At 44.8% G+C, this 12,343-nt stretch overlaps 1 protein-coding gene across 1 annotated transcript in view; it reads left to right on the plus strand.

The window, feature by feature from the left end:
* The first annotated feature begins 230 nt into the window (after window positions 1-230).
* Window positions 231-12,343, plus strand: part of ADPRS (ADP-ribosylserine hydrolase) — a 58,441-nt gene continuing 46,328 nt past the window's right edge. Inside the window, exon 1 of the mRNA XM_078681177.1 lies at window positions 231-464. Within this exon, the coding sequence (XP_078537303.1) occupies window positions 290-464 (175 nt within the window). The 5' untranslated portion in view covers window positions 231-289. The remainder of the gene's footprint in view (window positions 465-12,343) is intronic.

Here is a 12,343-nt window from a genome sequence, read left to right on the forward strand (position 1 = left end):
AGACAAAAGGTAACATCACAAACACGTGAGCCTTCCAGGGACTCGGGCTAAGAAACGGAATCACACTTCTAACAATAGGTGGGGGACTCATGTGCACCTGCGTCTCCTTCAACTTGTGCCCCGACTAGTTCTACTATTGAAAATAACTCCATTCCAACATGGCCGGCCCGTTTACAGCCTCAATAGACTTTGACTCTTCGTCTTCAACGCCAAGTGTACGAACGCTGGGGGCGCTCCTCGCTATAGCAAGCAGCGCTGCTGGTGCTATTGTGTCGTCCTGACAGGTTACATGATGTCGGTGCCCGGCTCTGTGCTCCGGCCAGTCACCCTATCCTGTTTTCGGGGAGCCCTGCTCGGGGCTCTGATGGGCGACTGTTTCGGGGCCGAGTTCGAGGGGCAGAATCCAGTTCGGGCTGCTACCGTGATCCGGACCATGAGACGGATGGAGGAGGAGCGTGGGCCAGGTCTGGGGCAATATGGAAATAACCTTAATCGGTGTCACTGTTGAAAAAAATAGTAAAAGTGAACTAAGAATTAATTAGGATACACTCTTATGGTTTAGGTTATACCAGTCTGTGGTACTTTACATTTGTAGCAAAAAAAAACTTGTTGCCACGCCAGGTGTGATTTGGTGAATGTACAGGCGTCTGGCGCTTCCAGACCCAGTAGCAGAATCGCTAGCTGCGTTCGACAGGTAGTAAGGATAAGGGTTTGTAGTGGACTTACCTTATTGTTTTATAAAATGTAGACTATTGTACTACATAGATTCTATATTTGTCAGTTCGCCGCGGTCACTCGAGTGTATAGGTCACGAAGTGTATGTTCCTGAATATGCTACCTTTTCCTGTTTGAAGAGCACTGCAGAAAGTATAAGTATTTCGGCGTGGGGGCCACCTAGCGGCTTAAAAGTTTTAGCATAGATGACGGATATTGTTTATCAATACTCTGGGGCAGACGGGCAAGGATCACTTCCTCTTTTTGAGAGATGCGGATAAACACGGTAACGAAATCAGACCTGCCATATTGTACAACAAGCATTGTAAATGCAACAGGCCTTGCATTTGCTCGAGTTAAAGCTATTGGCCTTGTAAATGACAATGTCTTTTTCCCGTGTGTTATGGAGTGTCTGTATATGGTGTGTGGTGGAATTATGTGGGTTGTATTGGGATTGTGTTGTAGAATTCTATGGTGTGGATTGGATGTATGTTGTTTAATTGTGTTAAATAGAATTATGTATGTGGTTTGGTGTGGATTGGAAGTGTGGAGCTGACTTGTATGGGGTGGAACTGTGTGAATAGCTTTGCCTTTTTGGTGACAAAAATCAAACCAATAGGAGCTAAGCTCCAGATCTGTATCTTTGGTTGTTACAAAAAAAGAAAAGTAAAACTGATGTCAGGACAAATAACTGGAGCCTTAATGGGGCTCCTTGTCATCATGTTCATGGGCAGGATGGAGTAGGGAAAAGGTGCCACCTACCACAGGAGAGGAAGTATTGCAAGAAAGAAAGAGGCAGATGGCCCCACCTACCAGAGGTGAAAAGCTATAGCAAGATGGCTGCCACGGAAAGACTGGTGTCTGCAGAGATTCGCAAGCAAAATCACCAAACGCCAGAATTTAAGACCGCAGCAAAATGGTATCATGTGAAAATCTAATAGTATCTACATGGCAGCTCTCTGCATACCAAATTACAGACTAAAGGCTTGTTAGAATTTTGTAACATTTGAAAACCTTAGGTCCCCTTATCATGCAACCATAACCACAGCTCCTTTTTATGTAGAAAATATACAGAAAGACACACAAGTCTAAATACACCACAAATGTTTTTCAACTATGTCAATGCAGAAAAGAAAATGCTAATAAATATATAAAAACACCATCTTGAAACACGTGCATAGAGCAATCCTCCAAATCGCAAAAGAATGTTTTTTTTTAATGCTGCATAAGTATTACTTCAAGCAAATGGTATCACAGAGATTAGTCACAAGGTATTCACATCGATCCATTTCAAAACTTGGTGGGCTGTGCTTTCACAACAAAGATAACCCAGTTTCTATTTTGGGATTTGGACAAATGTGGAGGTACTTTCTCACAATTAATTATGGTTAAGGCCAGCACAAAGATCGATTTTGTGTGCTTGATTTGATTTGTTTGGAGTCAGTCTCCCACTCCATGTAGGAGTATGTTTCTTAGGGGAATGAACCCACTGAAAAGTACACAGTAAACAACACCAGTCAGAAAGTATTTGGTAACTAAACTAGACATGTGCCTGCAAGATAATTGCAGTGTGCTGATGGGACACATCAGCTCTGCAAATTAGTTGCTGGTAGCTGTGTAAGTTATTTTTTTGCATGGGAAATACGAGAATAAAACGCAACCAAAGCATCTCCAACAAATCTAATGCCATCATAGATTTTTTTAATCTTAAAACCGCTTCAGACTAGTAACATGTGTTGGATCAGCATGAAGCTTTGCAATGTCATACAAAACTGTGTCCGCTAATTTAAAATTGGTGTAATCTGCTTTTTCCTAATTAAGATGAAACTTAAAAAGGGTAGCACCAATAAGGAGGAGCAACATTAGCATTCATCAGTGTACAGACTCAGTCATTCAAACAATCACAGAGTACAGGAAGCAACCAATTAAAGATGAATGTGTAGGAGTCATGCAGGAAAACATTCTTACCATAAATTCAAGAAGGAATATGCTCTTTATACAATTGGAATTGCGAGCAACACAGCTGGTGTCATGTAAAATCATGACTGTGCAGGAGCAGAACACGAAAATCCTACAAAATATGCACATAACCTTTTTTTATTGCCTTAATAGGCAGTGTAGGAGAAAAGATCGGAAATTGATATGCCAAAAAAATCAAACTGAGGTGAGCTCACTCTCAAATACGAAAGTGAAATTAAGGTAGCAAAATCTGTATACTTCTCCCTAAGGATAAGGTTTGCCATCAATGCTATGAAATAACTTTTTTATACAGCACCCATCCATATTCACCTTTCATGTATCAGGTGGTGGAAAACTCCTAGGTCTTCTGCAATAAGGTAGCAATGTTCTTCAGAGATAAAATCATGAAGATCTATGCCGATCTTCCACTTATCACTGACAGCCCTGTCCATTCTGGGATATTGTCACCTCTCATGAGGAAGGCGGGGCTCTTGAGCAACCGAACCCCAGTTGTTTATTCAGATTCTTCCCGCTGACTGCACCAAAAATCAAAATCCTGTAAGGCGGGACCTCCTCGGGTTCTCCTGATGACCCCCTGTCCACCAAGGGTCCTGCGTTCATGGGTATTAGCATTAATATGCATGCAGTGTCGGTGAGGACGTCATGGTGACTTGCCACCACACAACAGACCCCAATTCTTTAGGAATGCTGAAATAACAGAGACCTCGTGCACAAAAAAACTCATCTGTGATTAAAAAAAATAATTTGAAAATAATCTACGGTCCAGGATGGAAAATAAAAGGGATTTGTTAATAGATCAAATCCAGGATAAACTTGAATGCAAATCAGTTTCATGAGCTCAAAACTCAACCTACTGTTCCGCTACAGGAAGCAATACATTTTATTTAGTTGAGTTAGCTGTCAATGTAGCAAAAAAAACCCACAAACAACAAAGTAGATGCTTGCTTGAATTGCAGGCCTTTTGTGGAGAAAGGACTATAGACTCCGGATCTCAAAGATTCTTCATCCACAGGAAGCGGCCACTGTGCAGTACTCCTATCTGCCGACGGGTACGGTCTTGCTAAAAGCCTGTTGAATATTAAAATGCATTACTGGGCTTCTTTTTAACAACTGCTATTATTTGTTTGTTCTTTGAGGTCTGTAGCACTCTTGCCTTGGGTTGCTAATCATTTTCAGGACAACCAGGCACTAACGCAGTTCTGACGTGACACATCTGTCTGTCTCTCTTTTATTAGCAGCAGTAAACAGGGAGTGGTTTTGGTGGCTTGAGACTGCGGCTGATGTTAGAAAAGCACGGCTGGTCTAGGGCAATGTAGTAACGGGGAGCTGCCTGAGGCACCGCCAGTACAGGGGATATCAGACTGCTCTGTGGTGGGGTGGGGTGGGGTGAGGTGGGGTGGGGGGCAGTTAAAAAAAAAAAGTCACCTACCCAGGTGCCACCTCTCTTCCGTCCCCTTCAGGCTCCCAGACTCGCCTAGCCAATCATATCGGTGCTGTCGCCAGCATGACAGCAGCGTCTTGATTGGTCTGAGCGGACTGGTTTGATGCTCAGACAGGGAGTTGGAGCCTGTGCATGTATTCCACCCAGGCTGTGCAATCCAGGTGGAGAAAATGCTGAGTGCGCATGACTGTTTGACTTAAATGCACCAACTACTCTTCCCCCTGTAGCTGTGATGACAGTCAAGCCCCACCCCAAAACTGGCTTCAGCAAGGAAAAATAAAACGATAATAACATTGTATTATTAAATGTTTTACTTTTTTGCACTGCTCAAATGCATGGGGGTGACGCTCCTCCACTTAAGCGGAGGAGCCGCGGTTGTTGCCTTGGCATGTAGCGCAGTGACCCGTTGCCCAATAAAGGCCATGACAAAATGTCAGATGGAGCTCAGGGTTCTCTGTTTCTAGTCTGTGGTGCAGACATGTTTTAGGAATCTGTCGTACTACAAAAGAACTGCCGGAAGCCGACACAGTTGAAATCCGCATTTTGATAACTTCTGAGAATTAAATTTTTTTTTTTTTGAATGAAAGATAGATCAAAAAAGGTGCTCAGGTGACAGCAGTAATGAAAGCAGTGGCAGTAATAATAATAATAATTTGAATAAAAGAATAACAACCACCACGACGGAAGAGTAACAATAATAAATGTTATGTTATTTTACAGTAAAAAGTGTTTTGAGTTTTTAGCTGCCAATGATGATGATAATAGCAATAACAGCAAAACAACAAGAACATTGTTATATAATAATATTGCGACTACAAAGAATAATATTAAGAGACACATTCTATTACGCAAGCTTGTGCATGGGGTTTGAACTTCAAAAATGACATGAAACTTTATTATTGTGTTTAATGATATTGTTATACTAATAATCTTAATTATGGCAGTCTCCGCGTTTATGTAATAACGAAATTAGCTCCTCCTTAAACACTGTTTGTCTAAGAGGAGAATAAGGTGTTCTTAGTGTTTTGGTGTCTATGAATGTTAATGAGCACAGAATGGCACTGGGCATTATTTACAATTCCTGGTCACCAGTCAAGCAGCGTCACTTTATTCTGTACAGTGATGCTGTTGTGCTTTCTCATTTCATGCTCCACGCCCTCACAATCTAGGCACAAGCACACAGTGTGCACACTGCTCATGCAGGAGCATCCATTCTCTGATTTCGATTTTTCAGATGCATGCATTGACACTTTACATATCTTGTAGTATGTGAGAGTATGCTGTCTGTAACTTGGTGTTCTTTGGCAGCTAGGGGCATCACGTGGAGAGTGCTTCCAAGTGCCTTGTCCTGGAGAACACATTTGTGTGCTCTTTTCAGACTTCTGCACTGCACAAAGAGAAAGAGTTTGATGTTCAATATCAGTGGAACCATTGAACAGCTCACTGACCCTGCTACTCGCTGAACAAGGTGCTTGGTGCTGGACCGCTGGGTTTTGTACCTCTTCGTTAAAGCTACACCTCGTCACTTATAACCAGTCTTCCCCCAGCATACAATAATTCAGTTATGGTTGTTTCTGCATCAGCGGTGAGGCTCATAGAGCTGCACTCACTGGTTTCAGCCTCACACTACTTAAACACTACATTTCACAGCTTAACATGGAGGTGCGCCAGCTGCTGCTTTATGGTGGTGTTTCTGGCTGCTGACATGTCGAAGGGGTTCACCTCAGAGCACCCCTTTGAACAGAATCATGTTGGGCACATTCAGGGTTCTGTGAAGGACCCCTGTGTTGGCTAGCTTACTTGTGGCCAGACCACTAGAAATCATTGAGAAAGATGGGGTTCTGACTGCACCATGTGTTGAATTTGCCAGGGCGCTGGGTGTGGCCTAATGCACGTGACAGAAATAGGAGACTCTTAGCTGTGACCCTCTAAAGACATGCCCTCCATAAATTCTGAACCCAACAGTACACAGTGAACGTTGTCAAACTAGGAGGAGGGACGGCCTCAGGAGGAGGTAAGAGGGGGAAACCGGTGAGGAGGGTGGGACCTAGGGGAGAGAAAACATGAGCAAGGGGTGCCTAGAAGGAGTGACCACGAGACTAGGAGGGAAGAGGACGGAACAGGAGAGGCGGGAGCAGCGGTCGGATGTAATGTCATTGCCTGAGTGACTGACCTTCAAGCTGGAGAACCAGGTTCGAGTCTCAGCGTCGGCTCAAGCATCCTGTGATTCTGTGCAAATTAATCTCCCTTGCCTGAAAATTGAATGTGGCTCTCTGTAATGCAATTGGTGGTCATGTAAAGCGCTGATACCTTCAGTTCAAGTTTGCGCTATGTAACTCTGTAAAAAAAAAAAAGAACACATTTGTAAAAGCTGTGTTGTGAGAGGGGTGAGGGGGAAAGATGGGCAAACAGCACAGCAAATGAAGCAGCGGCAGCGAGCGTTTTAGGAAGCCCGCGCACGAAGTAAACCAAACACTTAACACCAGCCGCTTCCTGTGCAGGTTAGAGCGGTGGGGCCAGGCTGGGGGAAAGAGGAATTCGACAGATTACCATGAGGGAAAATTAATTATTTATTTCTCTGTTGAAATCTCCCCCACCGCCCCACTGTTCTTACCTGCATGGGGCCCGGCTGCTTAACACGAGCAGAGGTAGGCCAACAAAAAAGAGTGCTCTCAAAGTATAAATATCCTGAAGAGTAAGAGCACATGTAACAGGGGCAGTCCTCATGGGACGATACAAAAGTCCAAAAGGAGGTGCTACTAAGCCTATTGACCAATCACAAATCAGCATTTACATAGGACAGTAAGATGAGCCAACTAAAAAGCTAGGCAGTTCTTAAAGCCCATATTCTAGGAACATCCTATTTTGAAGAGGCAACTCATGCGCTGCCTAGCAGAGACCTAAATATCTTGTGGTGTGCGGAGAGGCGGCCTTGGGTGGGGGCGTGGGTTTTGGGATGCATCATGCCAATCTTTTTTTCTCACAACCTGTCCCCAAGCCCTCTTCTCTTAAAATAAAAAGGGTTGGTGTGGCTGGTGGCCCCTTAATGGATGTTGGCTGTTCAAAGCCTCGGAATACGAGCTGGAATTCCACTATATATAGTGATTTCCAGCTTGTTTTCCCTGCCACCGTATGACATCGGCTCCTCATCAGGTGACCGTGACCCTCTAGGCCGAAGGGAGGTTCTTGGCACTTTGGTAAAGCTTGAAAGGTATCCTGGGTTTCTTGGAGGCCTTGCAGAATTTCTGGAAGAACGGCAGGTCCAGTGGTTGAACTGGTTGCAGGTGGCGGGGTTCTTGCCGGGTTCTGTCTGCAGCTGTTTAGTTCCTGGACTGGTAGAGGTTGTCTTCCGTCTTCTTTTTTGGTCTGTCGAATCTGAGGGCCAGGTCTCAGCCCCTGCCTATCCTGGGGAAGGAGATTTGACACCTCTGCCCAGGATAAGCATTGTTTCTGGTGCCAGAGAACCGAGGATCTCAACCTAGGTGTCCAGAAACATGTCTGTGTGTGGCAGGCTGCGTAAAGCCAGTCAATGCCCACACCAGGGTTGGTAGATTTTGAGGGGGGGCGGGCTCTGAGGTGCCCTCTGAGTACTTGGTTTAATACAGTTCACACTGACATCCGTGTGGATTTATTACAAGGAGCTGTTTGTTACCCAAACACTTCTGGGGTGAAGCCATCATGGTGCTGGGGAACTCGAGTTGTCAAGTTCCCAGCCCATGTACTCTCTATGGCTTCCCTGCTGCTTACAATATTAAGGAATATACCCTAGTACTCGAGGGGCATGTAATCTGGTGCAGATATGCCCACACCTTGGATATACTGCACCCTGCCTTAGGACTGGTAGGCCTTCCAGAGGGCTGATTTAGCCATATCTTAGGCAGTGCTAGCCGATATGGCACAGAGGCAGTGTGTCATGTTGACGTAGTCATTTCTGTCACCTCACGGGCATGCAGGTGCTGGGGCAGTGGCATGGTCCTCGTGAGGGGTTCACAGGGGACCCTCTTCAGCTTCCAGGCTCTACGTACCTGGGGTACCACTTTGTAGGGACTTGCAGCGGCATAAGTACCAATAGTGGACATGTTTTTTAGGGAAAGAACACGGGTACTGGGAACCTGGACAGTAGGGACCCAGTATTCCACAAAGTTGCATCAAAAGCCAGGCAAAAAGTGGAGGGCGCTGCAACAGAACCCCATGTTCTCAACAACCACAATAAATTACACATAAACTGTTAGACATATGCAAGCTAAATTACAATAATACATGTTAAAAAAAGACCATAGTTTGCTGCCTAAACACAATGTGCATATGCTTGCAATGACACTAAACAGAGCTGGTATGCTGTATTGTCTGTTGTTTTTAAAACACCAGTGCGACCACCATGTTTAGAGTCAATGTCTTTGCCACCTTGAAATAATAAAACAATGTAATACTATAGACTACAGTATTCTATAATTATCTCCTTGTTTAGATGATGTGACCATGTGGGATGTGGTGCACTGTAGATTAAATGAGCAGCAAGCAAGCAACCTGTTAGCTCCTTGCGAGGAGCTATAGTAGCCTCTCTTAAGAAAAAGGAAACTAAAAAGAGGAAAAACAAGGTATTGAAAGGGGAAGACAGTGTTTACAACGCAGTCATCACATCGCGGTTCCTTTACAACTCAGCTGTTACAAAGACCGTGTTGTTAGATCGCGATGCCTTTACAACGCAAGTCATTAGATCGACTTGTAGGTGGCGCTCTAACATAAGGAATAGTATAATTTATTATTCCACCTTCCCTACTGTTGCGCAGGCTGGAGTTGGAATAGTAAATTATACTATTCCTAAATCCAGTGCGCCCCCTACAGCAAGTCGATCTAATGACTTACGTTATAAAGGTATCACGTTCTAACAACTCGGTCGTTGTAATAACCGCGTTGTAAAGGAACGCAATGTGATAGCATGCGTAGTAACATGCTATATTCATAAACGGCGAGCTATTAAAAAGTAGAACACTGAAAATGAAACGATTGGCCAATCAGCCATGACACTGAAGCATTTTCATTTTGAGGTAGATATGCACGTCATCAGAAAATTCCACCATTCACAGGGCAAGAAAGCCAGTGACTGATGTGAGCTGAACTATTACTCAATGCATTATGCTGTCATGGATAGAAGCTGAGTGTAGATAACACTCATAAATACGATGTCGCAGGAGAGATGACCCAAAGGCCATCTACATATCTATATGGATATATATGTACATCTATGGATGGATGTATTAATTCATATATGATTTTTCTTTATTGCAAGATCATGACCGATAGCTATGTCTGTCACACATTCCAAAGAGATTCTAGTTAGACTTATTACAGTGCCTATCTTCTGCCCCAAACACCAAAATCCTTCCCAACAAATGAGATTTCATGTAAAACAAACACCCTACTACAGGCTTTCACAGTGAAAAACCAAGCTATTCTTAAAGGCCTATTGGTTGTCACATGTTGCATAATAAATAAATCGTGCCTACTGCCTTTGTCATAACATTTCCTAATAATCAGTTCAGACCTATGGTATCTGAAATACAGTATCCCAGTGAACCATAGCTATTCTAATTGATTTGTTACCATAACCTACTCAGGCATATTATATTGAGATTTCAACTTGTCCACATGGCAACAATCTGGTATATACTTATTGAAATTACAGATATATACAAAATTACAGTTGGCAAACAAAATATCTCTCCTAAGAGAGTGCAAATCTTCTATACCCACAGTTTGTCAGAGTGAGTAACTAACACAAAAAAGTTTACCTACTGTGGTAAACTGTGATTCTTTGCTGAGTGTATGTGTACCTAGGGTGGATGCCATACAGGGACAATACATTCTGATTAGTGCATGCATTGTGTTTGCATGTGCTGGAGGTGCATGTGCCTAATAGTTATACAGTACCTGAAGGATGTAGTGCTGTGCCGGATAAGTGCATGTGCACCTGAGATTGATACAATACATTGAGTGTGCAGTGTGTACAAGATAAGTGCATGTACTGGGTGTAGGTGTACCTAGGAGTGGTACAAAACTTGAGTGTGGTGCGTGCAGGGTGAGTGCATGTGCTGGGTGTATGTGTGCCTGTGAGTGGTACAGTACATACAGGATTAAGTGCTGAGCAGTTTGCTTATGTTAAATGCAAGTGATGGATGTATGTTTGCATCTGATTGGTACAGTTCATGGAGGATACAGTATTGTGCAGTGCGTTTATGCATGCACTAGGTGTACATGTGCCTGTGGATGGTACATTTTAGGAGATGCAGGCTTACATGTCATGGTGAAAACATGGAGTGGAGGTAGAGAGATCACCCCTTTAAAAAAAAAGACAGATTTGTGGATTGATGCTTTCCTGTAGGATGAGTCGGCCACACGCTAGGGAGCGGAGCACCAGGCCTCTCCTGTACACCTCAAAGGGTGCTTTTTGATTCAGTGAGTGGTCAGTAGGAAGGGGCCTGAGCACATCTCAGGAAGGAGATAGTGCTGATAAGCGAATCATGAAGAGTAGGTCTGGGGGCCCTGGGCTATATTTTTGATGCACATATCACTGTGGCTCCCATCCAGTTGTAAGCTCTAGCCTCTCTCCTTGCCTGCGTGGTGGGTCTGTCTGCTTCGGAGACATCCCTGTTGTGGCAAACTGCTTTTCAAATGGAAGAGGAATCGGAGGAGCATGTCTTTGAAAGAAGCAGAACCCCAACATAAATCTTCAACGACCCAGACCCTAAATCACATTTGGTGTCTGGAAATGGACTATAAGAAGGAGGGTGTTGAAACTCCAACAATTGTCATGTGCAAAGCAGCCAGGTGGGCTGTATGAGGGGAAGCTCTACAAGACCTCTGCCTGTGACCAGGACTGGGGACCAAGGCCTGCTAGTCTCCTAGCTGGTTGAGGTGACATCACCCGGGAAATCCATGACCACCTACCGTGGAGTACTAGCACCTGCCCGCTTGTCAAGATCAGTGTGCCATGTGAGGAAGAGGAGAGCAGTGGAAAAGCAAGGTCCAGTGGGGAGCCCTGTTGAGTCGAATCTGTGCGAAGTGTGAGGAAATGGCTGCTGCACAAATTAAGTAAACAGGAGCGGGCCACCATGAAGATAACCATGTTAAAGACTGCCGTGTGGTAAGGGCCAAAAGCCTTGTGCAGTAGCGGTGACCCATTATGCCAGGAGGGTCCGCCGTGGTAAAAACTGCAGTGCGGTAAGGGCCGAAGCCCAGTGCGACAGCTGTGTGGCAACCCCGTAATGCCAGAAAAGGCTGCAGTGGATAACTGCCAGTGGACCGGAACCCATGTACAGCAAACAGTAGTGACCTGTAGGTCACCGGCAGCAACAAGGACTGCTACTGGATAGACCCTCATTGGATAAGTGAGGACGCCGTGTGAGCACCGTCACCCAACTGTAGGACCAAGAACATAATCATCGTAGCCGTCCTTCCCATCAGGAGTGTGTGAACTCTTACCCTGCAGGAGAAGCCGCAGGAAACTGCTGATCGCTGCAGGAGTGCAACTGCGAGGGAGAGATCCTGCCCTGCCGAGTGCAGCCGCTCAGTCTGTGTGTGGCCGACTCCCTTACCTTGGACTAGAGCTGCTGCGAATGCCCAAGGACAGGGCGCACTCCAGGAGTGGGTAAGACATGTTTCTGAGCTGACGACCCAGGAGAACTTGCTGCTAATTCAAGCGATTGTGTGCTGTAACACTATTGACTTTAAATCCGTCGTAGTGCACTCTTCGGATTCGGACTACTAGTGGCACATGCCCTGAATGTTACCAGTAGTGAATGGGGAATAACCACGATTGCTAATGCAAGGAGTGAATGGGACAGGGAACTGCCAAAGAGACACTAGAGACCCAACCTCAGGATAGAACTGTGTAATTGTTTGTGTATGTCGGCTTCTTCATTTGTGCCATTAGTAGTAGACATAAAATGCTTCGCTTTTGTTATAAAAGTGAATATTTGGCTGGACAATGATATATTGCAGCTGCTATGCGGGATTTGATTTGTGAGCCTGTGTTTCGTGATCTGTATTCACCCCCCTCTTTCCCCAGGGGAACATTGGGGGGGCTTGGACTACACGTACCCCGAGAGTCAAGTGCAGAAGGGGTAATTGGCTCAGTTACCTAGGAAATCGAGAATAAAAGGCCTCCACAACCACGGTTGGGCCTGGTATCCCCTGCATGGCCCACTT

This window comes from Lissotriton helveticus, chromosome 3_1, assembly GCF_964261635.1.
Source record: "Lissotriton helveticus chromosome 3_1, aLisHel1.1, whole genome shotgun sequence".
In the NCBI taxonomy this organism is placed as follows: Eukaryota; Metazoa; Chordata; class Amphibia; order Caudata; family Salamandridae; genus Lissotriton; species Lissotriton helveticus.